This window comes from Rhamphochromis sp. 'chilingali' (genome assembly GCF_963969265.1).
Source record: "Rhamphochromis sp. 'chilingali' genome assembly, chromosome: 7".
NCBI lineage: Eukaryota > Metazoa > Chordata > Actinopteri > Cichliformes > Cichlidae > Rhamphochromis > Rhamphochromis sp. 'chilingali'.
In genome coordinates, this window is record NC_137934.1 from 14892369 (window position 1) to 14919812 (window position 27444).

The 27444-nt window shown below is 40.4% G+C and overlaps 1 protein-coding gene across 1 annotated transcript; it reads left to right on the forward strand.

Annotated features, from left to right (window-relative positions):
* The first annotated feature begins 2440 nt into the window (after positions 1-2440).
* Positions 2441-26853, forward strand: gnptab (N-acetylglucosamine-1-phosphate transferase subunits alpha and beta). The gene is made up of 21 exons (XM_080886617.1): positions 2441-2720; positions 3153-3238; positions 3554-3673; positions 3877-3927; positions 5850-6052; positions 7070-7134; positions 7288-7422; positions 13967-14128; positions 14277-14456; positions 14572-14742; positions 14854-14977; positions 15064-15279; positions 16981-18014; positions 19503-19702; positions 19834-20053; positions 20149-20262; positions 20346-20431; positions 20505-20603; positions 20735-20902; positions 23305-23395; positions 25424-26853. Exons 1-21 carry the CDS (start codon positions 2559-2561, stop codon positions 25493-25495), a joined length of 3759 nt encoding a protein of 1252 aa, XP_080742743.1. The 5' UTR covers positions 2441-2558; the 3' UTR covers positions 25496-26853.
* The last annotated feature ends 591 nt before the right edge of the window (positions 26854-27444 follow it).

The following is a 27444-nucleotide window of genomic DNA, read 5'->3' on the forward strand; positions in this document are numbered from 1 at the left end:
GTGTTCTGATTAGGTGAGTTGGCTGGTCCATTAAGCACAGCAATAACGTGGCCAGCAAATCATTTGGTTGTAGCTTTGGCACTGTGGGCAGCTGCTAAAGAAATCAGCCTGTCAGCAGGTGGAAGCTGACATGCTCTAAAATCTCTTGGTAGAAGCTAAGTTGACTTTGGACTAACCACCACAAACACCAGCAGATGCCATGCACCCAGAAACTTCTCACACCTTGGAGTCTGTGTCTCTCCACTCTTCCATCAGCCTCCAGGATCTTGAGTTCCAAATGAAATGCAAAATTTACCTTTATTTTAAAAGTTTCTGTTTCTCTCTTCAGTCCAGGTAAGACTCTTCTGACACCGTATCTGGTTCAGGAGTGCTTGCTACTAGGACACAACAGTTGGTAGTTATTAATGCTCTGACACCAGCCTTAGTCCACTCCCCATGAAGTCCTGAGTAACATGAGTAATTCATTCAAATTGACTTTTGTCTCACGAAAGTTGATTTGAGCCTCTCTAGCCAGCGGATACCGCTGTTGCTTTTGCCTTCCAGTCAGCTTTCCACTAATATGCATTGTTAGAGCACTCTGTGAACAGCCAGTCTTTCCACCAACGACCTGCTGTGGCTCACTTGCCCCTCCTTGTGGAGGGTGTTGATTATCGTCATCTGGACGATTGTGATTGTGGATGAATTTACTGAACAAAGGACATGCTGTATTTATGCCTTTTGAATCCCAATCCACTTACATTGAAAATGAATTGATAAAGAAAATAATGTGATTATTAATTAATGTTAATTAATAATTATAACTAAGTGAACTACTGTATTTCTGGTTTTCATGAGTCATAATCATCTAAATTAGAAGAACAAAATTCTTATAACTTTTCACTTTATGTGTAATTAATATAGATTATATGTAAATTTACCTGTTTGAAGTACATTTAAGAAAAAAAAAATCACCAGACTACTGTCGTTTAACACTATGTCAACAGCTACATGCAGGGTAAAGTTTGATTACGCGGCACAGAGTGGACATGCTACTGATTACATCTAACTTTAAAAAAAAAGAAGCACAAAAACTATTCAGTTTAAAGGTTTGTACCACGTGTTTGGTGAGCACAATTTTGCCAGTCACCACACCCTTTTCTGATCGTGTGTTTCAGCAGATGGAGGGCTTATTTACTACTTGTATTCTTACAAATAAAATCATAAAAACACAGGACTTTTATTTAAATTGAATTTACAGGACGCTGGAGAGCTTTGCTGCATTACAGTATGTTGAATGTTGTTGACATTCCCACAGTAGAAATACACAAATTAGCACATTTTTAAAAATGACCTTAAATCAAGAATTTGGGAATTTGATCTTCCAAATTTCTTGGAGGAGAACCCTCAGACCCATTTTTATTCATATTTTTAGACTTTGGCAAAGTGGTGCCATATTGGATAACTTGTATTTACGCACAGTTATTTGAACAGATGATCTTGTACTGCAGTTGTTCAGAAATGTTCCATTAAGCTCCTGAAATGACATTTCCAAAGCCCCAAACTCAAGGGAGAAATATAATATATATAATATTATAATATACCCCTTTTGTACAATACTAGCAAAACCCCCCAGATAAAAACTACCCTGCACTTTTCATTATAGAATGAAAGTTGCACTTTCAGCATTAGCTCATTGTTTTTGAATTCCTGTCCTTTCTATACACTTATTTTAATAATTAGACTGCAATATGATACATTTTTGTCCAGCAGAAAACTGCTTCCATTTCTTGTGTCCATTTTAGGAGGAATACAAGTTACAGTCTAAGGAAGATGCATATTAAAACTACATATATTGTCATTGTTTTTGTTTACACAGACCCAGTGGTGAAGACAGCAGGTGAAAAATGTGAAGTAAATGTAAAATGAAGTTTTTGGAGTGAAAATAAAGAAACAACAGTTCTGATGCAGTTCCACTGATGAAAGACACTATTATTTAAGTCAACCTCAGTATTGATGCTTTTTATAAATGGTAAAATGGTAAATGGCCTGTATTTGTATAGCGCTTTATGTGGTCCCTATGGACCCCAAAGCACTTTATACTACATTCAGTCCTCCACCCATTCACACACACATTCACACACTGGTGATGGCAAGCTACATTGTAGCCACAGCTGCCCTGGGGCGCACTGATTCAGTAATTCATAAAAAGTTGTGAATATAATATAATATAATATAATATAATATAATATAATATAATATAATATAATATAATATAATATAATATAATACATTTGAAATGTATAAAATGTATTAGGGACAATTGGCATACCGCGAGTTACTCAGTGAGAGAAGGCCGTGAAGGCACCATGCATTCTGCTCCTCGCCGCCAGAGGGCAACAATGAGCTTAAGAGGTGGTGATGGCAGCCGTGCGCGTGCTGCTTCATCAGCGCTGAGGAAGAGTCACAAGCCCGGTTGTCATGTGTCTTGCTCTGTGGCAGGCAGTCAGCTGACAAATCCGGCTCCTGTGTGATGTTTACTTTCTGTTTTCAGCGCGTTTATCTGCGTTTTTTCTGAATGAATGCGGCGCTATGCTTCGCCCAGGAGGACCATGGTAGTCGTGAACTCGGTGTTGAAGCTGGTGCAGAGGCAGACGTACACCTGTCTGTCCCACCGATACGGGCTGTACCTCTGCTTCGGGGGGATCGTGCTCATGATTGTTTCCGCCTTTCAGTTTGGGGAGGTGAGGTTTCTTCTCTTGTTTCAGCTCCTGTCTCTTACAGACAGCCGCTTCTGCTGTCGAGTTAGCTAGCATTTACTTTCTCCTAACAGCTGTTTTCAGCACACCACCTTCCCACCAGAGTCCACTAAAAATTGCTTGTTTGAGCAGATCTTCCTGAAAGTAAACAGAAATGTATTGCATGTCTTTAAACGACACGTCTCCCCAGACTGCCTCTGTTCTGTGTGTATTCTCCATTAAAACCACTACTGTAGCTCTAGTTTAATTAAACTGCCTGCCCCTTTTTTTCAGATGTAGTTTAGATTTAGTTACACCAACTGCTACTTGATTTACGTGGAATATCAGATACTAAATCTCCCAAAAATGATTCAGCACTGTAGTGTGCGTGTGATTTTAAAATCGTGAACTACACGGCGTGTTCTTCTGTCCATGCAGGTGGTGGTGGAGTGGAGTAGGGACCAGTATCATGTGCTGTTTGACTCCTACAGAGACAACGTGGGTGGGAAATCATTCCAAAGCAGGTAAAAGAAACCAACCTTGAGCTCATTTCATAGATACATTTTGTGTCTTAGAGGAAATCTATCTTAAGGCATTAGGAACTAGAAATCATAAAAATCTCAAAGCACATTGCACATTTTCTAATCCTAGCAGACAAGAAATGTGAAAGAACCAGACAGGGTTTAGCCATGCATGGATAAAAGTTAATTTACAGAGAAGTGTGTGCTGGGGAGGAAAACGGGGTTGTGGATTTGCAGTTTAAGCGCTGTCTGTTGAATTATGTGTGTGTTTGATTTATTATTTATTTTGGGGTTGTTGTTTTTTTTTGTTTTTTGCAGGCTTTGTCTGCCCATGCCTATTGATGTGGTGTACACATGGGTGAATGGCACAGACATGGCGCTGCTGAGGGAATTGAAGGCAGTCAAAGAGCAACTGGAGGAAGAACAAAAAGCTCAGAGGTAGCTTTATCTCCTAAAGTTCCCAAATACAGTAAAACTCAGCACGAAGGTCAGAGCATCATCAGCTGACATTGATTGGCTTGCTGATGCATGGGAAAAAAAGGGAATTGTGTGATTTTTATCCACCTCTGAAATGTCATCTGGTGTTAAAATAGACTGCAACAGCCCAATAAAATATAAATGCACTGTTCGTTTACACACAGGGAACGCCTGGGGAGAAACACAAGCGAGACAACTGAAGTGCCAAAAGACAGGTGAGTGTGATGATGGTGTACACAGTGGGTGTGTGATCTGTGAAGTTAAATAAGATGAAGTCTTATTTGTTTAGCAGTTCGTTATTTGGAGTACATATTTAGGGTGTGTGTGTAACAATTATGTGGCGACACAGTAGTGCGGGGGTTGGGACTGTTTCCTCACAGCACCTCCAGTTGTGCATGTTAGGTTAACTGTTTATTCTAAACTGACTGCTGAATGTGAGAGTGATTGCATGTTTGTGTAAAAATAATATGCAAGTTCAGGATTTAGATAAAGTGCTTGTGCTCAGTGTTTGTTGCAACACAGTCCACAAGAGTCTAATGCAATGAGAGATATGGAGAAGAAAATCTGGGAAGCTGGTAGCTGTTCTTGTGGACTTTGCCCTGTGTCCCCCACCTCGGAGGAAAATATAAGTTTTTAGTTTGTTTTGGGAACTTCTGGTGCAGCTAATGAACATTGAAGCCTAGCCTTCCTCTTCTGTGTGTTGGTCTGTGATTACAAATAGAAAAATAAATAAAAATGCACATACACACCTTAAGACACCTGCTGTTTTATGCTGGTTCTACACTATATTGCCAAAAGTGTTCTCTTGTCTCTTGTTTACACAGATTGAGTGACAGCCCATTCTTAATCCATAGGGTTTAATATGATCTCAGCCCACACTTTGCAGCTAAAACAGCTTCAGCACTTCAGAAGGCTTTCCACAAGGTTTAGGAGTGTGTTTATGGGAATTTTGGACCATTTTTCTAGAGGTGCATCTGTGAGTCAGACACCGATGTTGGACGGGAGGCTGCCTGCACTCCAATTCATCCCAGAAGTGTTCTGTCGGGTTGAAACCAGGACTCTGTGCAGGTCTATGTCTTTATCAGCTTTGCTTTGTGCACTGGTCTGCAGTCATGTTGGAGCATGAAGGGGCCATCCCCAAACTGTTCTCACAAAGTTCGGAGCATGAAATTGTCCAAAATGTCTTGGTGTGCTGAAACATTAAGTTTGTCCTTCACTGGAACTAAGGGGTTGAGCCCAACTCCTGAAAAAAACAAAAACCACACCTTAATCCCCCTCCACCAAACTTTACTTTTAACACAGTGCTTTTGTGTTTATCTATGCAGTCTAATGCAGCTAAGTACCACAGTTCTGCATCATACTGCTCGTCTGTTAACTTACAGAGAGGTTAAAAACAGGTTGCGTTAGTGTGGGTACATGGTGTGTTGAGTTTATTCTCAGACTTGTAGGTGTTGTGAAAAACCTGCTAAATGACTGTTAAAGTCGCAATGCAGTGGCATTGTGTGAACACCGAGGCTGATGTTGAAACAGGAAACACTGGTGGGTTGCACCACACAGAGGGTGTCAACTGATGGGATACCAGTTAGAGAAAAGCAGTTATTATTTTATTAACCAGAATGTTTACCATTGTTTACCATTTAAAGTTTACCATTGTTTTACTTAGCACTGTGATAATTGGCTTTGTTTGGCTTTTATTTAAGAAAAGGGGTGGTACAAAATTTTTTAAATCTTTTTTTTAATAAAAACGTAAATGCATAATGATATAGAAGTGTACATAGAGGTTTTGAAGAAACAGTATTTTATTATTTTATGTTTTCCTCTTGCTTAAATGATATCAGTGCACTGAACATCTCTTTGGATATTTCCTGTTTCTGCTCAACGCTAAAATGTTGGTAGGAAAAAAACCAGCCCCGTCTTTCTTCTTCCTCCTTATTGTTGACTTTTAACCACAGATACGCGAGGTGCTCAGTGCAACATTTTCATGTCTGCTAAATGCGTAAACTTCATCAATTTTATGCATATGTTTTAAACCACAGTGCAAAGGAAGTAGCTCTCTGAGTGAGTGCACAGGTGTAGATGTGCTTATTAAAGGATTATTTATTTATTATTACCCCTTTTTCTGGCCATTTGTTTGCAGTGTTAAGCCTGAATGCCTGCTGTCCCATTGCATCATCGCGCCCATGCTGGCCCTGGATCCCGCTCTGCCGGCCAACATTACGCTCAAAGAGCTGCCATCCCTCTCTCCCTCCTTCTCCGCTGCCAAAGAGCTGCTGCTCATGAACAAACCCTTCCACCAGCCTACCAGCTTCTCCTTGGTCGTCTTTAACTCGCAAGCTGAAGGTAAAGAAACAAAGAGGATCAGTAAAGGATGCTCTTTGAATGACTTCAGTCAGCCGACTGCGGGTGGAAGTGTAGTAGCTGAGCCTAGCGGGCAGTTCGTCACTACAAAACATGTTATTTTTAACTAATGACGTCAGTGATCAATACAGCCGCTGCAGCTGCCAGCAACAGTTTGATCTGCAAAGATGACAGCGGCCAGGATTGAATTATTCATATTCATGCAAGAGCGCTGACGTCCACCCTCTGTGGACAGTGCTAATAGTGTGACACACCGTACAGCATGAAGAGAGACAACACCAGTGGGAGAGCCTAGTTAACAAATAGTGTGTATAAGTGGACGGATTAAGAGATTTTTCTCATTCTATTTTAGTTTTTTTTCTTTATGTTTTACTTGTTCTCCCGACTCATTCAGGCTGTTTTTACCTTACATAGTTCATCGCACCCTTCTGGATCACTTTAGGCGCCTACACACACACACACACACACACACACACACACACACACACACACACACACACACACACACACACACACACACACACACACACACATTCATTTCAAAGAGGGCGGAGCTGTAAGTGTATACTTTTGTGTGCTTGAAGACATGAAACTATAGCAGGAGTTTAAATTTAATGATAGCGATAACATTAGTGTGGAAGCCAGATTAAATAATCAAGATCGTTGTGCACTGGCATAACACTTGTATTCAGTGCAGTTTCTAACACTAAAACCAGAATTTTGCATTCAGCTTTTGAGGAAACAACTGTGACATAATTCATCTCTAAAATGATGACATTCATCAGTTTTTGTAAAATAATTTAGGGTTTCATTTGCTGACAGGAAACTATTCAGACACAGCATTTAGCAGGCAGTTTGTTTAGTTTGTTGACGTAGCCCACACTTTCCCAGAGTTTGTTCCACTTTGTTTTGCACTTCATGCACGCCTGTCAAAGATCGAACTATGGAAACCTGAAGGTGTGTGTCTGCTGCTCACCATTCGTTCATTGCTCCCTGCAGCCATTAAAGCGTATACAGATGTGTCTAAAGAAGATCAGAAATTCTCTGTGTCCAGATGTTACCTGGTAAGTTTACATCTGTTTTAGCACTTTTTAAGAATTTTGCATTTATTCTCTTTGTGCATGTAATTAATTCTGTTAGCTTTTCCATTTATAAGAGAAGGCAATAAAACACCAAAAGGCTTTTATTTTGAACCTTTGTTGTTGTGTGTCACACAGACAACGGATAAAGAGGCTCCGGGTCTGACCCGCATGCAGACTCTGGCGTATCTGAGCGGCTTCCCTGCGTCCTTCAAGGAGACGGAGAGGTTGCGAGCCAAACTTCCATCTGTCATAACCAGCAAAATCAAACAGGTACCAAAAGTCATTCCTTCTGCTCATTAAATAAAAAATCTTCTACACCACCTTGCTAGAGCATGAAAATAAGGATGTTTTAAAGTTGGTTTTAAAACAGCAGATGGCAGAGTTGCACTTTGGTGAACGTGCAGCAGACGCTGTCACTTTATGTAATTGTATTTCCTACTTTCAAACACTGTATTATTTCCTCCCAATTCCTTGCATTAATTCTTCTTCATCTTATCCCTTATGTGAAATAGTGACATCAGAGCGATGCTAAAGGATGTTTGTATATCACCATCTCAATTACACCAGAGTAGAGAACTATAAGATACTCTCTGATCTTTTTTTTTTAAAGCATAGCACCAAATTCTAAGAATAGTCTAATCGCAGAAGTCAAATCCTCCTTGAAGAGGAGATTGCACCTTCCTGCTAAACCTGCGTTTCTCTATTTTAATCGGTGACGTTGTGTTGTGGATAAAGGGCCTCTGTTTAGCTCAGTGTTGTGCTTGTGTATCTAATAATTTTCTCTAATCAGAACTCTGCTTTATATTTTGAGACAGAGGAATGCCACTAACAGGTTGGGATTACTCAGAAATAACCAAGGAAAACAAACCAGGCCAGGGCTGAGTGACCCTGTAGCTCCAGCCGACAGGCTGCAGGACAGGCCTGAGTCTTCTGATAATGCCCTCATGTGGCTGATGAGCACTAATGGGTGATGCATTAGATAAGGTCTTTCATAACTGCCTTTGTTTTTAATAAGAATTCAAAACAAATGTGTTATCAGAAAGTCTTACAGTGTCAGAGGACATTAAAGCAAACCGATAACTTCCAAAAATCCTTAGTATAGAAATTAGTATTTTTAATTGAAGCAGTTAAATAAATTAAATGAACTATTTTTATATTAATATATTTCACAATTTCACAACAGGGTACCCATCTTCTGATGATCACAAAGCTCAAATCATCCCAAACTGGTTTCTTGAATGTGACAGTATGCTCACTGTACTCATATAAGCACCTTTGAGATGTGGTAGAACGGGACATGATTACAGATGTGCAGCCGATAAATCTGCTGTTTGATAGTATCGTGCCAATATGCACCAAAATCTCTGAGCAATGTTTCCAGGACTCTGTTGAATCTGTGTCATGACAGTTTGACAGTTCTTAAGGCAAAAGTTGGTCCCACCTGGTATTAGACAGGTACCTGATAAGGACTACACTAATAATGAGCTATAACATGTAGGTTAACTGCATTTAATCTAACTCATCATTATCCAACCCAGCTGTCCCGTCATTCCTTCCATTCGTCTCCAAGTCTGCCACCGTCTTGCCTGGCAGGTCATGTGATAATAACTAGTGGTATTCAGGCTGTAACCTTAGCTGTCCATGCAGGGGTTAACATTAGAGCAACTGTTTTCAGTGGCGCATTGCCAGCCAGCAGGCCAAAAGGTCACCAGGATTTTTCTGACCTCATCTGCACTCTTAAACACATCCTTGCATCTCAACCACACAGGAAAGATGATGGAAATAGTGTGTGTGTGACTGGTGTTTAGTGGTGGAGGGATTCTAGGTACACAGGCCACCACACAATGCTCAGTTTGGATTTCAGCATATTTCCAGGTGCTTCTTGGCCGGTTCTGTGAAAGAGGGATGATGTGCATAGTGTGGAGGGAGCGGCTGAGCGCTGAGGGGTGGCTGGTATTTATAGCTGGTGTTAGACCGACGACTATAGTGATGAAAGCTGGACCACAGCCCCGATCATCTGCCTGTGCTGTTGCCTGTCAGGTCCTGCCCACTGTGTTTGTGTACAAGTCTGCTGATGTGATTGTATTAGCGTGCGTTTTGATCTGTAGAAGTGTGTGATTGTCCATGTGGTGTGCTGTCTGCTCCATGAAGTGAGGTTACATACAGTATGTTCACAGAAATACAGAGCAAATAAGACAGTCACAAAAATGTTGAATTTCTAAGACAAAGTAAACCGTTTGTACGTGCTTGGCCAGGACATCCTTGTAAAAGAGATTTTATGATCTTGATGGATAATTTTTTTTCCTGGTTAAATACATATGAAATTAATATACAGATGTATAATATATCAGCCAACTGTCATCTGAATGTGATAGAAAGTTTGAGCTGTGTTTGCTTTTATTACCAAGCAGTCTGACTAGGATTTAAACAACTATAAACACAGAGAAATGCCTTCGGTCACTCAGGCTAAATCAGTTTTCACAACTTCCTTGTTTCATTGACAGAAAGAATCCAGAACCCAGAACTTGAGCTATAGAAAATTTCAAAGTAAAAGTTGTGCCTCAGAACTGTAGCCAACATATTTTTGAAGGTGATCCTTTTACTTTGAAAGCAAAAGGATGTCACATTTTTCACAGGTTTCCTAAACCTTGGACAGTGTTTGTAGACTAAGTCCATCACTTCAATTCAAACTACGACAACAGAAATATGCTAGTGACCGATACAATGACAGCGTAGTTTTCCTTGACGACAGCTGGTTGCAATGTGCCCAGTCTGTAGACCTGGTGTAACCAATGTTTTTCCCAGCAACTGTTGTCAGTCTCCAACAATCACTCATAGACACTTGCAAAATACAAATTTTTCCCTAATAATCAGTGGTTGCCAGATGGTTGCAGATCAGTCTCTAGGCCTGTCTGTCTTGGGTCTTATTCAGTTTGAATCACAGTTGTCACAGGTTTGTGGACTGAAATTGCGATGCCAATGTAGCGGTCATCTTTTAGAGCTAAGACTGATTGTGATATGGGTTGAATGCTAGCAACCCTTCAGCAAGGACTGTATAGATCAGGGGTCCCCAATCCCAGTCCACAGGGCTGGTGTCCCTGCAGGTCTTAGATGTGTCCTTGATCCATCACAGCTGATTTAAATGGATAAATTACCTTCTCAACATGTCTTGAAGTTCTCCAGAGGCCTGGTAATGAACTAATCATGTGATTCAGGTGTGTTGACCCAGGGTGAGATCTAAAACCTGTAGGGACACCGGCCCTCGTGGACTGGGATTGGGGACCCCTGGTATAGATTCTTGACACAGCGACTGGCAGATAGATGCTAACTGGTATTTCTATAGCAAATCACAAAAACAGCTGCCTCATGGCGCTTTATCTTGTAAGATTGAGACCCTACAATAATATAGAACAAACCCCAACAATGAAACAACCTCCTTTAAGGAAGCACATGGCGAGAGTGGGAAGGAAAAACTCCCTTTTAAAAGGAAGAAACCTCCGGCAGAAGCAGGCTCATACTTGTGTGCTTCAGTGACCCACAAAGAGAAGGACGATGCAGATCGAGCTGCATGCTGCTGCAACATCCCAGTCCATCTGTGACAAAACAAATTTCCCACGTGTGGGACTAATAAAGGTTATCTTATCTTATCTTATCTTATCTGCTTGAAAAGATCACTCGGCACTGGGTTAATTACTTTATCCACATTGTCAACTTATTTTTCTAGTTACATTGTCCACAGTCCCTGCAGTGACACACGGCCCACAGTGATGAGGGTTTATTATGTGTTGAGAGTATAATACACACGGGACATGTTAATACTGTGGTGTGGAATAACTCGCGCAGCCGCCTGAAGCAGATGAGCTGATGAAATTAAATTTCACGACAACCATTCCCCCTCTACTTCAAAACAAGGAAACCTATCCATATATTTAGTGCCTTTTCTTTTTTTTCTTTTTTTTTTGACAGTCTGTGTTCTCCCAAAATTAAGACAGGAAGTGGTCACATGCAATGACAAGAAAATTGAGGATTTTTCCACCTCTGGGTTAGCCGTTGTTAGCTGTGGAACCAGTTTGGTTTCATGTGTCAAGCATGCTGCTGTAAGCGGACGCTGCTGAACATAGCTCGACTGTTTATGATGAGAAATGTTAAAGCAAGACGAAGCAGTTACTGTATGGGATAGCGCTTAATCCTGAAACCCAGTAACAGTAGCACAAGAAATCATTAAATCACTGAACTGATATTAAAGAAGGATTATGATGTAATATGTTTTGTGTTTGCTTACATTAGTTTTTGTTTTTCAGCTTTATTGACAGATACAATGAAATGAAAAAAATATGAAGATTTCCAGCAGTCCTTAAACCAAATGTCCTTATAACCAAATATTGTTGTTCATAATTTACTTAAATTAAAAATGAATGTACAAAATGTTCTTATGACAAGTATCTATAGGTCAAATTACCAAAGTTTGGTTATTTTTTATATTGATTATGATGCATTAGATAAAAAGGTTTGTGGGTATAAATTTACACTTCTTTGGAAAGCGTGCGTCTGTGTAAAGCTGCCACACACCTCTGCTTTGTGTGTATGTGCCAGTGCATTATCATGACTATAAAGAGTGCAACCTGATCTGTGCCTTGTTGTCTCCGGGCTGCGTCCCGCTGGGTTTATAAGTCCCAGCTAATCCGCCTCACCTAAAAACAGGAGCAGAGGAAAAAAAGCGGACGAGTGGAGGCAGAACACGATCTCGTGTGAAGGGACTCAAGAAGTTTTTCCTGTAAAGTAAAATACTCGATTACTTGCTGTTAGCAATATTTTACTATTGCAGCTCATTTTGACTATTATACAGCGCTTAAAGAATTTATTAGCTCACCTTTCAGAAACACAAGAAAATACAAATATCCAAAATATTTGTATTTTGTTGTGTAAGACAAAAAAAGTGTTGTTATTTGTTAGATAAATAAGAAAACTTAATAAGTTTGACCTGGCACACTGGACTTCTCTAAAAAGTCAGAAATTAACCAAACATAACATTTAAACCCTAAAACAAATGGTTTTTGTTCAGGAATGCAAGTAAATACTCAAACAGTTTTAGAGTAAAGTACTTGTGGACACTGGTGGATTTATCAGTGCAGAACCATAAAAGAAATATTTTGGTAAATATCAGCACTGTTAATCTTAGGGAAGCTGTCGCATAAAGCTTCCACTGTATCTTGGTCTAATAAATTTATTAAGCATTGCATATTTATATCTCAAGTTTTTTGCAGTATTTTTATATGGAGTTTATTTGTATATAAACATCCTTACCCTGTAATGCCTGTGCCATGAAGAAAACTTAAAAATTCAAAGTATTTAAAAAAAACAGACAAATTCAAAAAAATAAGAAATAAAGTCTTTATTTGCATAAGAAAGTTTTAATTTGTATGATTTTTGTTGAATACAGGAATATTGAGAATTTATTGCTCACAGTTTGTTTATTTTAAGCAAACATATACAGTGGTAAAAATGACTAAAAAGTGTTAAAGGATTAAGAATATTGTTCTTTAATGGCTAAAGTGGTCAGAAAATGATGCAGAGTGAAAAAGGTGCAATATTTTACTTAAAAAAAAAAAAAAAATGAAGCAGCTGAAAGTTTTTTGCTGTTCATGTTGTGGAGGCGTTTTTTAATGTTTGAGAGAGTAGACAAAAGGTTTTTAATATCCAAGGCTGGGGGCTCACACACTCGCACGCACGCACGCGCACGCACGCACGCACGCACACAAACACACACAGAGGGCTTTGATGCTACACATAACTCCTCTGAGATCAGACAGAGTCATATTCATGTGACCCTGCTGGAGAAGATGACATCACAGAACTTTCCGAACTCTCACCTCTTTATACGCACGCACGCACGCACGCACGCACGCATGTGTATCTATGACTTCAGAGGACCTTTACTGTGACTAGCTTATCTCTCTATCAGCTAACTTTAACTGTAACTACTGCTTGCCTAACCTTTTGAGGAACTGCTTTTGTCTCCATGGAAAGACTTAGTCAACTGTTTTTTCCAGTCATTTTTGTCAGCCTCATTTATCGCCGTCTTTCAGAATTTTCCCTCTCCTAGTCTCTGCTATAAGCTGCTGCTTTAAATTGAAATCTTTCTCACTGTTGCATATGGAGAGTTTTGATTTTCGGCTTTATCGGGGAGCATTTTTAAGTTGGTAACTCTGTCCAACTAGAGGTTTAGTGCTTTTAGGTTTTAGAAGGAGAATTAAGCCTTATGTAAAATGCTTGTTTTTACTTTTTGTGGATTAATAAAATAATAATAAGCCTATAAACATGTCAACAGCTCTGTGAATTGCAGCTTCAGTCCACTGAGTAATATTTTATGAAAGTTTACCACCATTAACAGCTGTCTTTAGTGCTCTAAATCTGTAGGTTTAGCATGCTTGGCACTAAACAGAAGCTACAGCTGAAGATGGTAAACAGGTTTTTAGTCCAAAAGTGTAATTTCAACCAACTTGATAAGTGACATTTGAATAGTCAGAAATGACAAAGTTGATAGACGATGTGTACCAAATGTGACTGCAGATTTGTATTTAAACACCAAAAAATGTAGCCCCCTGGTGGCCGTAAGACAGAACAACATTAAAAGGTATTGTGTGAATTGCAGGATCAAAAGTAGAGCCTAAACATTAGTATATCTTTATCCTTTATCCTCTGCTTCATTTATTTTTACCAGGTCAAGTAACTTATTAAAATGCTACTGCAAACCACTGGACTATTCTTCCAAGCAATTAACACTGTAATTGAAATGTGTTTATTTGTCCCTCAGTTTGAGTTGTACTCAGAAGCCAGCATCGCCCTGCTCCACCTCAACACGCAACAGGATTTCACTGACTTGACTCAGCAGGCCAAGAAGAACCTGACACTGGATGGGAAAGAGTTAACCATCAGTCCTGCATACTTGTTCTGGGACCTCACTGCTATTTCACAGGTAGAGTCTTCTTTTTTTTAATCCTTTAATAATTGGCATTTGGTTTATTTATTTATTTTTTACACAGTATTGCAAGATGTGTGCGGTAGGCACTATATATAAGATATATAAGATGTTAAGAAAGAAGTGTTGTGTGTTTGCCCTCCAGTCTAAACAGGATGAAGATGTATCAGCCAGTCGATTCGAGGACAACGAGGAGCTTCGTTATTCGCTGCGCTCTATTGAGAGACACGCCCCCTGGGTGCGACACATCTTCATCGTCACCAATGGGCAAATTCCCTCCTGGCTCAACTTGGATAACCCCAGAGTTTCAGTTATTACACATCAGGTAAAACTTGAGCCTCAACTTCTACAACAATAAAGGTCCGGCTGGAATACAGAAGCTATGCTTTTATTCATAGTTTATTGTGTAAATTAGCTAACTGCTCCTTTTGGATTTCCAGGATATCTTCTCGAACCACAGCCACCTTCCCACTTTCAGCTCACCTGCTATAGAGACCCACATCCATCGTATTCCTGGGCTCTCCCAGAAATTTATTTACCTCAATGATGATGTGATGTTTGGCAAAGATGTGTGGCCTGATGACTTCTACAGCCACTCAAAAGGACAGAAGGTGCGAACACAACATGAAAAGTGCTCACAGTGAAGTTTGCCCTGAAATATGAGCCACAGTTTCATTTTTTAAATACTGAAAACTGGCTTTATTTTGCTCAATTCCCTGCAGGTATACCTCACCTGGCCGGTTCCTAACTGTGCAGAAGGCTGCCCAGGATCCTGGATCAAAGATGGGTACTGTGACAAGGCCTGCAACAACTCAGCTTGTGACTGGGATGGAGGAGACTGCCTGGGTAAAGATATCAACACCGTTGCGTCTTTTTTGTAAATGGGCATGTTTGTGCTGTGTATATTAAATTTTTTAATCCTTCTCTAAAAGGTGCAGCAGGGAGCAGTCGATTCCCTGGTGGGGTCGGTCCCGGTGGGGCTGGAGGGGCCGGGGGACAGGTGTGGCAGTTTGCAGGTGGTCTAGGAGGCATAGCGGGGACATCCTACTGCAATCAAGGCTGTGCCAACTCCTGGCTGGCTGACAAGTTCTGTGACCAGGCCTGTAATGTACTTTCCTGTGGCTTTGATGTGGGAGACTGTGGCCAAGGTATGTTTAAAGCAATACATGTAATAGTGTTTGTTTTGTTTGTTTTTTTGGTGTTTCTTTTGGTTTTTACTATTTTATAATATAACCCTCAAAGGTAATCAGGTCTTTCTGTTGTATTATTTTAGGTTCAATACCTGCAAAAGGATTAATAAATTGGTAATATGTACAAATATAACTGCTAATAATATGTAATAAAATATGCTGACAAAAATCCTTTTAAAACGTAAACATTTTAAAATCATAATAGGTAAAATACCAGACTATGGTAAATTATGTTTTAAAGAATAAAAGATTTATTTTATTAATCTACTCACTTAGTTACTTTCTCATTTTATTATTTATTTAGTTACTCATATACATACTTGTTTATTTTATTGATACCAGAATTTAAATTACTCTGTTGCAGATTCAGCACAAAGAATAAAGTAAAAGCAGTAGTCTACACTAAAAACAAAAGACTTTGTTATACTTGGAACAGCCATATTGTCAAAATTGTAAAAATTGTCATATGCAACATGGATAAATGAAGATAACAAAAAAGACATAATAAAAACTATCCCCAAAATTAAAAAATTACTGCAATTAAAGCCCCAAAAATGACATGAATATACAGTAGCTTAGAAACTATGAGCACAGCTAAATAGAGAATGTAGAAAATATTTTTTTAATAAAGGTGAAGACGTTTTTCAGTTAATTACATTTTAAATGAGATGCAATCAGGAGCTGAAATGTAGAATGAACGTATGTATTGTGACATGAACTAGCAAAGACTGTGCGAATCGTTCCGTAAACAGCAAAGCTGTAAGAGATGTTATACAGTGTGTTTAACTGCATGTCCAGCAAATGGTGCAGAGGCTGGTCAGGATCCTGACAGAGGAAGCCGAGCAGTGTGGTGAATCAGTCAGGAACAGTACTGATGAATTTCCTCAGTGAGTAATATGGACGCATTCCAACAGCCGGCAGGTCGATAATCAGGTGACAGAAATGCTCCTTCACGGTAACATATCCAGGATTATGGCACTTTTCACTCACTTCTTCTTACTGCTCAGATTAGTGTCTCTGTCTTATCAGTATAGCCACACAATATATCAATATATCAATCTGTCTGCGTGTTTGTCTCTTTGTCCACCAACTCCTCCTAGACCTTTAGGAGATGAACAACCAAACTTGGCACAAAGGTGCATCGTAGGCCCCTGAATGTTCTGATCTGTATCAGACACCACAGTGTTATCATATTGCCCTCCACCCACCTAACAACAGGCTGAAATGACTTGGTTTTTGACTTTTTGCAGCTATAACATCTTATGAAAGCTAAACTATACATTATATATTGTAACGTCATTATGTTGCCTAGCAAGCACCCTTTTGCATATATGCACCCACAACTCTTTATAAAAGCTTTGCAGCACAGACGATACTGTAGCCAAACATGTATTAATAATATTACTAAGTATCCTATAAGAACTTATAAGGATTGACTTGTTTTTATGTTCTGACACCATAGTTCTTGAATACACAGTCTAAATGTGCAGTGTAATTTGCGTATGAACAATAAACAAGTTTATGTTTTTATTTAAAGTGAACCTTTTTGTTGCTACTAGCACCCTAAACATATTCTTTTGTCGTAGGGGGGAAAAAGACATTCGAAGTGTGTCCCTTGGGGAAGTGAGAACGTTTTGAAAGAACTCTTTTCTTTTTTAGAACACTTTAACGAGCTGCATCATGTGACCCTACTGAGGAACCAGAGCCACTACACGCTCCCTGTGGGTGAAGTCAGGCCGTATTTCAGCTTTGAGAAACTCGCTCGCAGAGTCTCCGAAGCCCACATCAGCGAGAACCCCGTGGTGCGTCACACCTCTGTCGCAAACAAGTGGAAGACCATTCACCTGCTGCTCCACCCTGGTTACAACGCGACCCAGATCCACTACAACCTCACTTTTCAGAGAGACGACGACACAGAGTTTGCTATGAGCTTCAGTGTGGCTGTCGACACCCGTGAGGTTTCTCAAACTAACGCGTCCCCGACTTCAAGCAAAGATGCAGGAAAAGAACCGAACGCGACTCCGACCCCGGACCCAGTGTTCCCTTTCTCTGATATTCCTGAAAACAAACGAGGGCCTAAGCTCAAGAAAGGGCGGCCTGGAGATCCTCAGACTATCATAGAGGTTCCTTCTTTAAATGTGTCACTTTTACCAGCTGCTGTGCGCAAAGAGCTTCAAAAGCTGGAGGAAAAGCTTCTGATCGGTGACATTACTATGAAGGGTTACAATCTCACAAAAGCTGAACTTTTAAAGCCTTACAAGAACCTGGCGGAAAAGCATTTGATCCCTGATTCACAGCTAGGCAAAGATGATGCGAGCAGAGTCCAGAAGAAGTCCTATAAAGACTTGGACGGAGAGGATTTGAAAGGAAAAGATGAAACTGGAAATAAAGAAGAAATGTCTAAGAAAGATGTTGCCGTGAAAGACAAACCCGTTACTCCTCTCGTACCAGTCCACATTGATGATAAACTTCTGAAAGATTTGATAACTGAAAGACCTTTCTCTCTGAAAACTGCGATTGAGAGGCCCCTGACATCAAAGCTTTTAAACAGACTTTCCCTCCAAAAAAGTGCGGAGAGTCAGGCTGAGCCGGATAATGCTGCTGCAGTGGGGAGAAGGCTCCAGCACTTCATCTCCTCAGACCGAGGCTTCCTGCCGTGGGAGAGGAGAAAGTATTTCCAAGCTTTACTTGAGGTTTGTACATCCCTGTCTTCTAGGGCTGAACGATTATGGAAAATAATCTAATTGCGATTTTTTTGCCCCAATATTGCGATGCGATATGCGATTATTTTTTAAGGTATTTGTCTTCTGTATTATTAAACAAAGACAAGCAATACATCATATAGTATGGCCAATACTATATTACATTAATTTTAAACTGTTCTTTCCTGGAAGACAGACCTCTGTTATGATGACATGAGGTGATGCATGAATTGATGACTGACATTTTTATTTAACTTCTTCAATCACAACAGTATATTTGAACATACACAATAGTTTATTTTTAGCTTACAAACATCTGAGCATAAAGTGCTGACAAGGAACTCAGAACTCCAGTTCAGTCACACTCAGTTTTTCGACATCTGTGAACTACTAGACAGTCATTCAATTAAAAAATAATATTAAATAAATAAAACTAATAAATAAAAAATACACACATCTTACTGATCTCTGCAGTCAGTAACATTACACATAAAGTGCAAACATAATAGCAATTGTATAAACACACACACAAACACGCCTTTAAAGTTTAAAGGCGTGAAATTGGACGGTCTAGTTCTGATTAGCGTCACCGCTGTCTCGGTGGAGTTTATTAAACTCGGCCGTCTGCTTCTTGCTATCTAAAATATAACCAGACACTGGTGTAAATTCTCGACTGTCTCATACTTCTGTTTAATAAGTTTTCTGTTTGACGTTTAGTCAGCTGTGTGAAAACCAAGGAGGAACCCACCGGGGGATTAATAAAGTTTTATTTTATCTAATCTAATAACTTTAATCTCAGCCAAACCGATTTACTCACGAACAAACAAAACACTGAAAAAAGCCCAACAATAACATTTTTAGGTTGTCTAAGTGACTTATATATTACGTTTAACCCGAGCAGCGAAACTCCGCGGTGATCTGAAAATGATGTGCCGGGAGTTGTGCCGTTCTCGGCCGCATCAGTAACCCTCGAGCTCCCGGCTAGCTGTCGAGCTGGTGGGTAGCAGACGCCTCTGAAAACGTCGAAGCACTTTTGCAAATATGGGATATCTTGATAAACCGAGCAGATATTTGATGTTTACACAACTACTTTCTCGCCTGAAAATATGTTAAAAGTTTATTTTGTGACCCAGAAAGATTAGTATGAGTAATTTTAAAACTTAGTAGCGGCCGCCATTGCTGGAAACTGGAGTTTGGCTGGGCCGCGCTATGAATTCTGGGATATGGTAGTAATTTGGACAGCCTTCGGCGCGTCGCTGTGACGTAATCGGTCTACAAATGCGGCCTCAGGAGGATGCAGCCCATGAATTGTATAATATAATCGCAGTATAATCGCAGCCTTTGCGGTTAGGAAATTGCACTTGATCATGTCGCGATATTATCGCAAATGCGATATATCGTTCAGCCCTACTGTCTTCAATTTAAAGCTCCACTCAAAAAACTTGATTAAAAAAAAATAAATTTGTGTTTACTCCACAGGAAGAGGAGCGTCTTGAGAGCGAAATGGCGTATGAGACCGATGGCACCGCTACCAGGCGAAAGCTTCAGGACACTTTTGCTGACTCGTTGCGCTACGTCAACAAGCTGCTCAACGGCCAGTTTGGCTTCACGTCTCGCAAAGTCCCCGCACACATGCCGCACATGATCGATCGTCTCATCATGCAGGAGCTGCAGGACACGTAAGTGATATTTTGTCTTATCAAATCAGATTTATATAAATATATTTCTATTTCTATACATGCTTAGAAACAGCTCATCTGTTTCTAAACAGTCATTATTTATATCAACCACTCTGCTTGGTCTTCTTCAGATTCCCGCAAGAGTTTGACAAAACATCGGGCCACCGTGTTCGTCACTCTGAGGACATGCAGTTTGCCTTTTCATACTTTTACTTCCTGATGAGCGCTCAGGATCAGCTCAACGTGTCCGAAGTGTTTGATGACATCGACACCGATCATTCGGGTATCTTGTCTGATCGTGAGATTCGAACTCTCGCTACAAGGATCCACGAGCTTCCACTAAGCCTCCAAGTTAGTCAAAACATCTTTCCCAGCGTACATGTCAGTAAACAGTTTCCAACAGTTCCAGTTTTGAGTTTTGTTTTTATTCTTCGTGCCGTTTTTAGGACCTGACAGGTTTGGAGCAGATGCTGATAAACTGCTCTAAGACACTCCCAACTAACCTGACCCAGCTTCACCTGGTCAACCCCACTCAAGAAGCCTACTATGATCCTAGCATGGTGAGATGTACAGCTGGCTTGACAAGGTAATATTTATTCAGTGTTGAATTATTTGGCTGATTTTCTGTTTTCCTAATCTGCAGCCTCCTGTCACAAAAGGCCTCATCCTCCACTGCAAGCCAATCGCAGAACGTATTCACAAAGCCTTCAGAGACCAGAATAAATACAAGTGAGATTTAATTTATTTCAATGTGTACGAGTAGTTGTGTATACTAAGCTGACAGAGCGCTTTTGATGGACAGGTTTGAGATCATGGGGGAGGAGGAGATAGCTTTCAAGATGGTGCGGACCAATGTGTCCCACGTGGTCGGCCAGTTAGATGACATTAGGAAAAATCCCAGGTGAGGAGAACTTTATATTCCTTAGAAGCAGATGCTTTTTCATTGTTTTACCTTAATGCGGTGCAATCAAAGTTTACATCTCTGCCATCCTTGTTGTTGAACTGTGTTATTTTCTTTAATTTCACCAAAAGGAAGTTCATCTGTCTGAATGATAACATCGACCACAGTCATAAGGACGCTGCCACAGTGAAAGCTGTGCTGAGAGATTTCTACGAATCAATGTTCCCGCTGCCGTCCCAGTTTGAACTGCCCAGAGAGTACCGCAACAGGTTCCTGCATATGGAAGAACTCCAGGAATGGTATGTTTAGCATTTTTAGCAAGTTATATCCATTAACTGCCATCTAATAAGTGCTAACTTCTAAATAAAATAATATCAGAGTTTAAGTTGTTAGAGATCTGTCGATAGAGTTACACAGGAATATGCACCAATCAAGCAGAAACCGAACCAAGAGATTCAGTTTAGTGGTTTGAATTAGCAGAAATGATGTCTCACAAATAGGGATGGGTATCGTTTAGGTTTTATCCGATACCGGTGCCAAATCGGTACTTTTGAAACGGTGCCGGTGCTCAAACGGTGCTCAAACCGGTGCTTAAAGAATGGAGAACACAAAATTGGTCCAAAAACCTCTCATGTTCAGCTGTTTTTTTTGTAAAAAGATAACAATGTTAGCCTTTTCTGCAGCTATGGGGCATATATGGTATCACTCTTGGCTGGAAGCAGTGCTTAAACAATGGAAAAAACACAAACTTTGTCCAAAAACCTCTCATGTTCAGCTGTTTTTTTGTAAAAAGATAACAATGTTAGCCTTTTCTGCAGCTATGGGGCATATATGGTATCACTCTTGGCTGGAAGCAGTGCTTAAACAATGGAAAAAACACAAACTTTGTCCAAAAACCTCTCATGTTTAACTGTTTTCCACTTTTTCTTTGGTCATTTTAGCCTTTTTGGCCAGGGTGAAGGGAGTATCTGCCATCAAACAAGAAGACAGCCGCATGTAGCTATGATGATGTTTGCTAGTTCACCTTACATGCATTAATGTAATAACGTGGTTAGCCTACTCAACGTAAATCACACAAGAACAACATTAAGCTACTCACGCAGAGAAGAACGGCTGCTGCTGCCATCAAATACGGCGCATTTCTCGGCTTTTAAAAAAACGCTATGCTTCGCCAGGTGTTTCATGAGATTCGAGGTGTTACCTCCTTTAACAGTATCAGCTTAAAGCACTTGTTGCAGGCTGCTGAGTTTGCATATTTTGCTGTGAAGTACAGCCAGACTTTTAACTGCTTCGCCTTGGACATTTTTAATCTGTAGCTCTGCGCTAACAGAACGTACGTACCTGGCCCCGCCTACTATCCTCGGAAACGTAAAACGATTGGCTAAAAGTGTATCACAGCTCAGGAAAAATAAAGCACCGAAATGTGCGCTGCTTTTCGGTCTGGTTACTACCGTTTATGCCATGATGGCACCGGACACCGGTACCCATCCCTACTCACAAACAGTTAGCAACTTCTAGCCACCTGTTACAGCACATATCCAGCCTCTGCCTTACCTCTGCTTTTGTCATGGATTACTTCTAAGCCTTAATTAAAAGGGCGAGTTATTTAAAAATTTGCGTCTGTAAAGTTGGTCTGAAGAGGACCAGAATAATTTTATGTATCAGGCTGTAAACAAGCTTATTTTTGCTAGTTTGGCATTTTAAGTGTGGAGGTGGACTCACTTTTGGAGTGAGCATCAAGTGGTCATGCAAGGAACTGCAGTTTTCAGCCCCAGAGGTCGCAGCTGGGCTAAACAACCTTTAGTTTAGACTCCTGAAAATATCAGAGAATTCAAAATTTTCATCTCTCTGATTCAGTGAACACAGATTTGTGGAAGCTGATCCCCCCTGTAACATTGAAATTTATGGATGAACTGCCTTTAGGTTACATTTAAATTGTCTGCTTTGTCAACTGCAGCGAGGAGTAGGTCACCAGAACAGTAGTGAATATTTTTAATCACTTTTGTTACATGGCATATTTGAAAGCTTTGTCTATTAAATATCCATAAATAACAGGAAAATGTGTAGTTTTTTGTCAAATATGGCAACACCTTTTGGCAACAAGAACTGAGATGCTTTAAACTAAGGCATGCACACAAATATAACTTTAAGCTCTGACTCCTTCCCTCACAGTCGAGCTGTTTTCTCCATTCATACTAAGGTATGAATTTGTGTCTGTCACCACGCAGGACAGCGCATTGCCATGTTGGACCAGTGGGAATCCCTCTGGAGAGTTACAGGGCTCTTTGTCAGGGATCCTGCTCCTGCATTCAGGGCGCTTCACCAAGGGAATGCAAGCCTCACATAGAGGCTTTGTAATTAGACCGAGCCGCTTCAGATGAATCACTAGTTTTAAGATGCTTGTAAGATCATTAAATGGTTGAGACTCTCAACTCCACCCCTTCCTTTCCACATCTATTTTCCATATCTGTTTGTAAGCTTGACAGGCAGATGGTGTTGGGTGATGTCACCTTGTCATTCCATTGCTGGCTGTCCTCTGCGTACTGCATGCTTCCTCCTTGTTACATCACACCTTATCATCCACTGACCTGCCACTGCGAATGTTTACCTAATGCAGAACGATCATTTGACGCCTGCCTCTGTACCTGTTGGAGTTGGATTGAAGTTTTTTGTTAACTGATTGAAATGTGTTGTTTCCCAGGCGGGTGTATCGGGACAAGTTGAAGTTCTGGACCCACTGTGTCCTCGTGACCCTCGTCATCTTCACTGTCATATCCTTCTTCGCCGAACAGGTCAGTGTTAACCATGAACCACGCTCTGCTCATTTAGACATTCAGACAAAGATACACACAGAATTTGCTTGCACACCTCTCCGTTTCCATGATTCACGCTTGAGTTATGATAACGGCCTTCGCTACCGAAATTCCTCTCTGAGGAGCGTCCATCTCGTGTGTCGAGCTAGTATGACCAGCTATGTCGTGACCGGCCTTTATCAAGATGAAAGACCCCAGCAGCCTTTTATGGAAGGCAAGACTTAACTGTCTTTGTTAACTGGGATCAGACAATTCCTGCTATATATTGAACCTTCAGAAAAGTTGCATTTCAAGCTGTAATAATATACAGAAAGTACTTAAAATCATTTTAAAAGCAGGAAAATATTATTGGACACATTTCAAATTCTTCCTCTTTGGTGTTGGAAACGGTTTAAAACAAATGCCACGAGTTGTTTAACAAATACTAGTCGACTGTTCTGAGGTACCTTCCTAATCCAGAGGTTTCCAGTTTCTCCTCAGCGAACTAAAAGAAAGGTTAATAGTTGCAGTGACCTTAGGAGAATTTCCTTCACAGAAACCCACGGGACCAGTGTGTCACACTTGTCTTGTGTCGTTGTCACGGTACACAGACTGACTTCTGATGTCTTTCTGGCACTATCTGAATCTGGCTGCCCTTCTGTTTATGTCAGAGTTTAGATTGGAGAGATCAAATGTGTCTTCACTCCTCAGAGGGAGGTGATTTTACTCGGCTGCTCCATGTCTAAGATTATCTTTGCTTTCTTGAGTTACAAACATCTGAGGGGACTCTGGTATCAAAGCCTTGATTGGTGAAATTAATAGTTTGACATTTTGGGAAATATACTTGCAGTCTGGGCACAGTTACATGAGAACATTGATGCCACTTATAACCCTTTGCTGTTGCTAAAAAAACAAATGAAAAATGGTGCCAATGAGGAGGTCGAGACGTGGAGTCAAACTGCCGACCTTCTGATTTATAAACCTTTGCTTTACCACACACACTGTATCCTTTTGACAGTCGTGAAAAATGAAATGACAGCAATTTCCTGTGCTGTGATTTAAAAGTCGTGTTTTCCTATTTTTAATAAAGAAAAATGTTATTTTAGATACAATAGATCTGCATTTGGCAGCAATAACTTGAGCTAGATATTTTCTGTATGACTTTCCCAGTCTCACATATATTGCTGAGGAATTGGCATTAATTCATGCACAGCTCTCTTAAGGTCTCTGCACAGCATTTAAACCAGGTTGAGGTTCATTCTTCCCTTTTTCAGCCTTTGTGCTGTAGATTTACTGCTGTTCCTGACGCAGTTTGGGCCAAGCTTTAACTTTAGGCCTCACACTTGACTCTAGAATACTTTGGTATACAGAAGAGTTCATGGTTGGCTCTATGCCTCCAAGGTGCCCAGGTTCTGTGGTCACAAAACGAGCACAAATGACTACCCCTCCGCCACCGTACTGACAATTGGCATTAGGTGTTTGTGCTGTGTTTGGTTTTCTCCCGACACGGTGCTGTGCATTATAGCCAAATATCTATACTTTGTGGTTTGTTTGACTTTGCAAACCTAAGCTGTGCTGTCATGTTCTTTAAGACTGAATAACAAGCCATACTTACTCAGTGTTTTTCTAATTCTGCTGTGATGAACTTTAACATTTAACATGCTAACTGATGCCTGTAGAGTCTAAGATGTAGATTTCGGGGGTTTTGTAGTTTCTCCATGAATCACATGGTCTGATCTTGGAGTGAATTTGCTTTGACAACCACTCCTGGGAAGATTGCGGCAATATATTCACACCGGAATTTGCCAGACCTGCAAACTGCCTTGACCTTTTCTTTGCTTTTATAGAGGTGCTCACATTTGCTGATGATCATTTAATTAGGTGCATTATAGATTGGATAGATAGATCTCTATCTCCTCCATGTCTGTTCAGAAGGAAGTTAATGACCTTTATTGCCACCCCTTTCATATTCAATCAGTTGTTCTCCAGGTTTAGTAGTGACATTTCCTCTTTCCCCTGTTCCTGCAGCTCATCCTGCTGAAGCGAAAGCTGTTCCCCAGACGCAGGATGAACCGGGAAAGCAACCCGGAGCGGGTGTGAAAGCGGAAGACTTCCCTCTCTTCATTTTATTGAACAACAGCCTTGGCGCCTCCTCTCCACCTCCACAGTGAGCACAGGAGAAGGATGCAAGCCAGCTGGAAAAAGCAATCCAAGATCCTCGGCGCAGAATTGCATCACCGTGGATTTGAGGAGAGACTCGTGTGAAATGTTAATGAAACATTTTTCAGAAGATGATAGACAGGGCTGGCCGGTGAGGAGAATAGCAGCCAGACAGGAGGTGCTCATAAATCTTCTTCTCTTCCACTGGAGGCACCCGAGACTTTTTACACACCACGAACAAGCAACACTCCTTCCACCCTGCACCACCCTCCTCACGTCCTGCCCTCAGCATGCCACTGATTAGTATTCTGTTAAAGTGGGAAACACTTGATATCAGCATGTCAGTGTCTGTCGAGACAAATTTAAAGGTTTTTTTGTTTGTTTGTTTGGTTGGTTAGTCAGTTAAATCTGGTGGTAAAAGTCTCTTTACTGTTTTTTAATCTGTTTTATATCACTGTAAGTTTTTGGAGGGTTTTGTTTGTGTTTGAGGATGCTGCCTTTGCTGCTGGGATGCTGACAGACTCATAGAGTCAAATGATAATCAACACAGTCATTACTTCTAGTTCTTTTGTGTTTATGTTATAGCTAATTTTAAAAAGATTGAGGATCAAATTTATACATATAGGACAAATAGGAATAGGTGATTAAAGTGTTGGACGCCATATCTTCGTCTGCCATATTTGAAACAAGAAAACTTTTAGTGCCTTCGTTGTTCATTCCTGCTTGTTTAAATGTTTTTGTTAATCTCCCTTTGGGATTTTAAAAGGTCTTCTTGTAAATCCTAATGATATCTTACTCTAATCTTGTGGTTTACAGTAAGAATGAATGGGATGCAGGATAATATGAATATAATTCTCTGCGTGGTACAAATGTAAGTGATTGGTGGAGCTATATTAGAAGTAATACTACAGCTTTCAAAGCTGCCTGTACGTGTGTCCCTGTGGGACTCAGCAGGCTCGCTGCTGTCTGAAATTCAGACCTCCTCAGCATGTTCTCTAACTTATTTTGATTGTATTGTTGTGACAGTGAGCCCCGTGACTGACACAGCCGATTTGAGTTCTAGAATGTAAACGATACGCAAGTGTTTTCCTCTGAACGCCAGTTTTATAGTGTTTCTTATTATAGTGACAAAAATGGAAATGAGCACTAGCAGCTGTCAGCATTTTGCCACTGTGCTCTGGGTTCATAGGATGTGTGTCAGCAGATGAGACGCTGAGAGCCATATTTGGAAGATGAATTTACTCTAATTGCACCAGTTTCGTTGGTTTAACAGAAATAAATGTGATTTGGTTCGGTCAGCTTGGTGTTTTTGTCAGTACTGTTCACATTACTCTTTCCACACTTACTACAATTTTATTCCTCAATTCCTCACCTCAGACTAATAATCAGGGCTCGTCAGATTTCAGACGTCAATAAATTTACTTTTACAGGCATGTTTAAGGGACTTTCAACATGGCATGGTTGTTGGCTGTATACCTGTGATGTGAATCTCCCGTTCCACCAAACCCCTTAGTGCGCTACTTGGTTGAGATATGATAGCCGGTGTTTTTTTTATTGTCATGTTCAAGAAACAGTTTGAAATAATCTAAACATTAAGAGATGTGTATTCCTGCTGGAAGCTGTCATCAGAAGATGGCTACAGTGAGGTCATGAAGGGTGGACATGCTGTTCTTCTCTGACATCAAGGCATACGCTTTATTTTTTGCTGACCATTCTCTGGAAACTCAAGATGGCTTTGTGAGAAAATCCTCCTTAGATCAGACCAGCTCATCTGGGAAACCAAAAACTATGCTGTGTTCAAAGCCTGAGTCACTTTGCAGTATTTTTACAAGGTAGTGTTGCAGTACTTTTTTCCACCAATGACAGGAACAATCAAAATGGATGAAAAA

Coding starts and splice junctions, on each gene's coding strand:
- gnptab (XM_080886617.1), top strand. CDS start 2,559: ATGCGGCGCTATGCTTCGCCCAGGAGGACCATGGTAGTCGTGAACTCG. Junction 19,703..19,833: donor ATGCAGGAGCTGCAGGACAC/GTAAGTGATATT, acceptor GGTCTTCTTCAG/ATTCCCGCAAGAGTTTGACA. Junction 20,054..20,148: donor AGCTTCCACTAAGCCTCCAA/GTTAGTCAAAAC, acceptor TGCCGTTTTTAG/GACCTGACAGGTTTGGAGCA.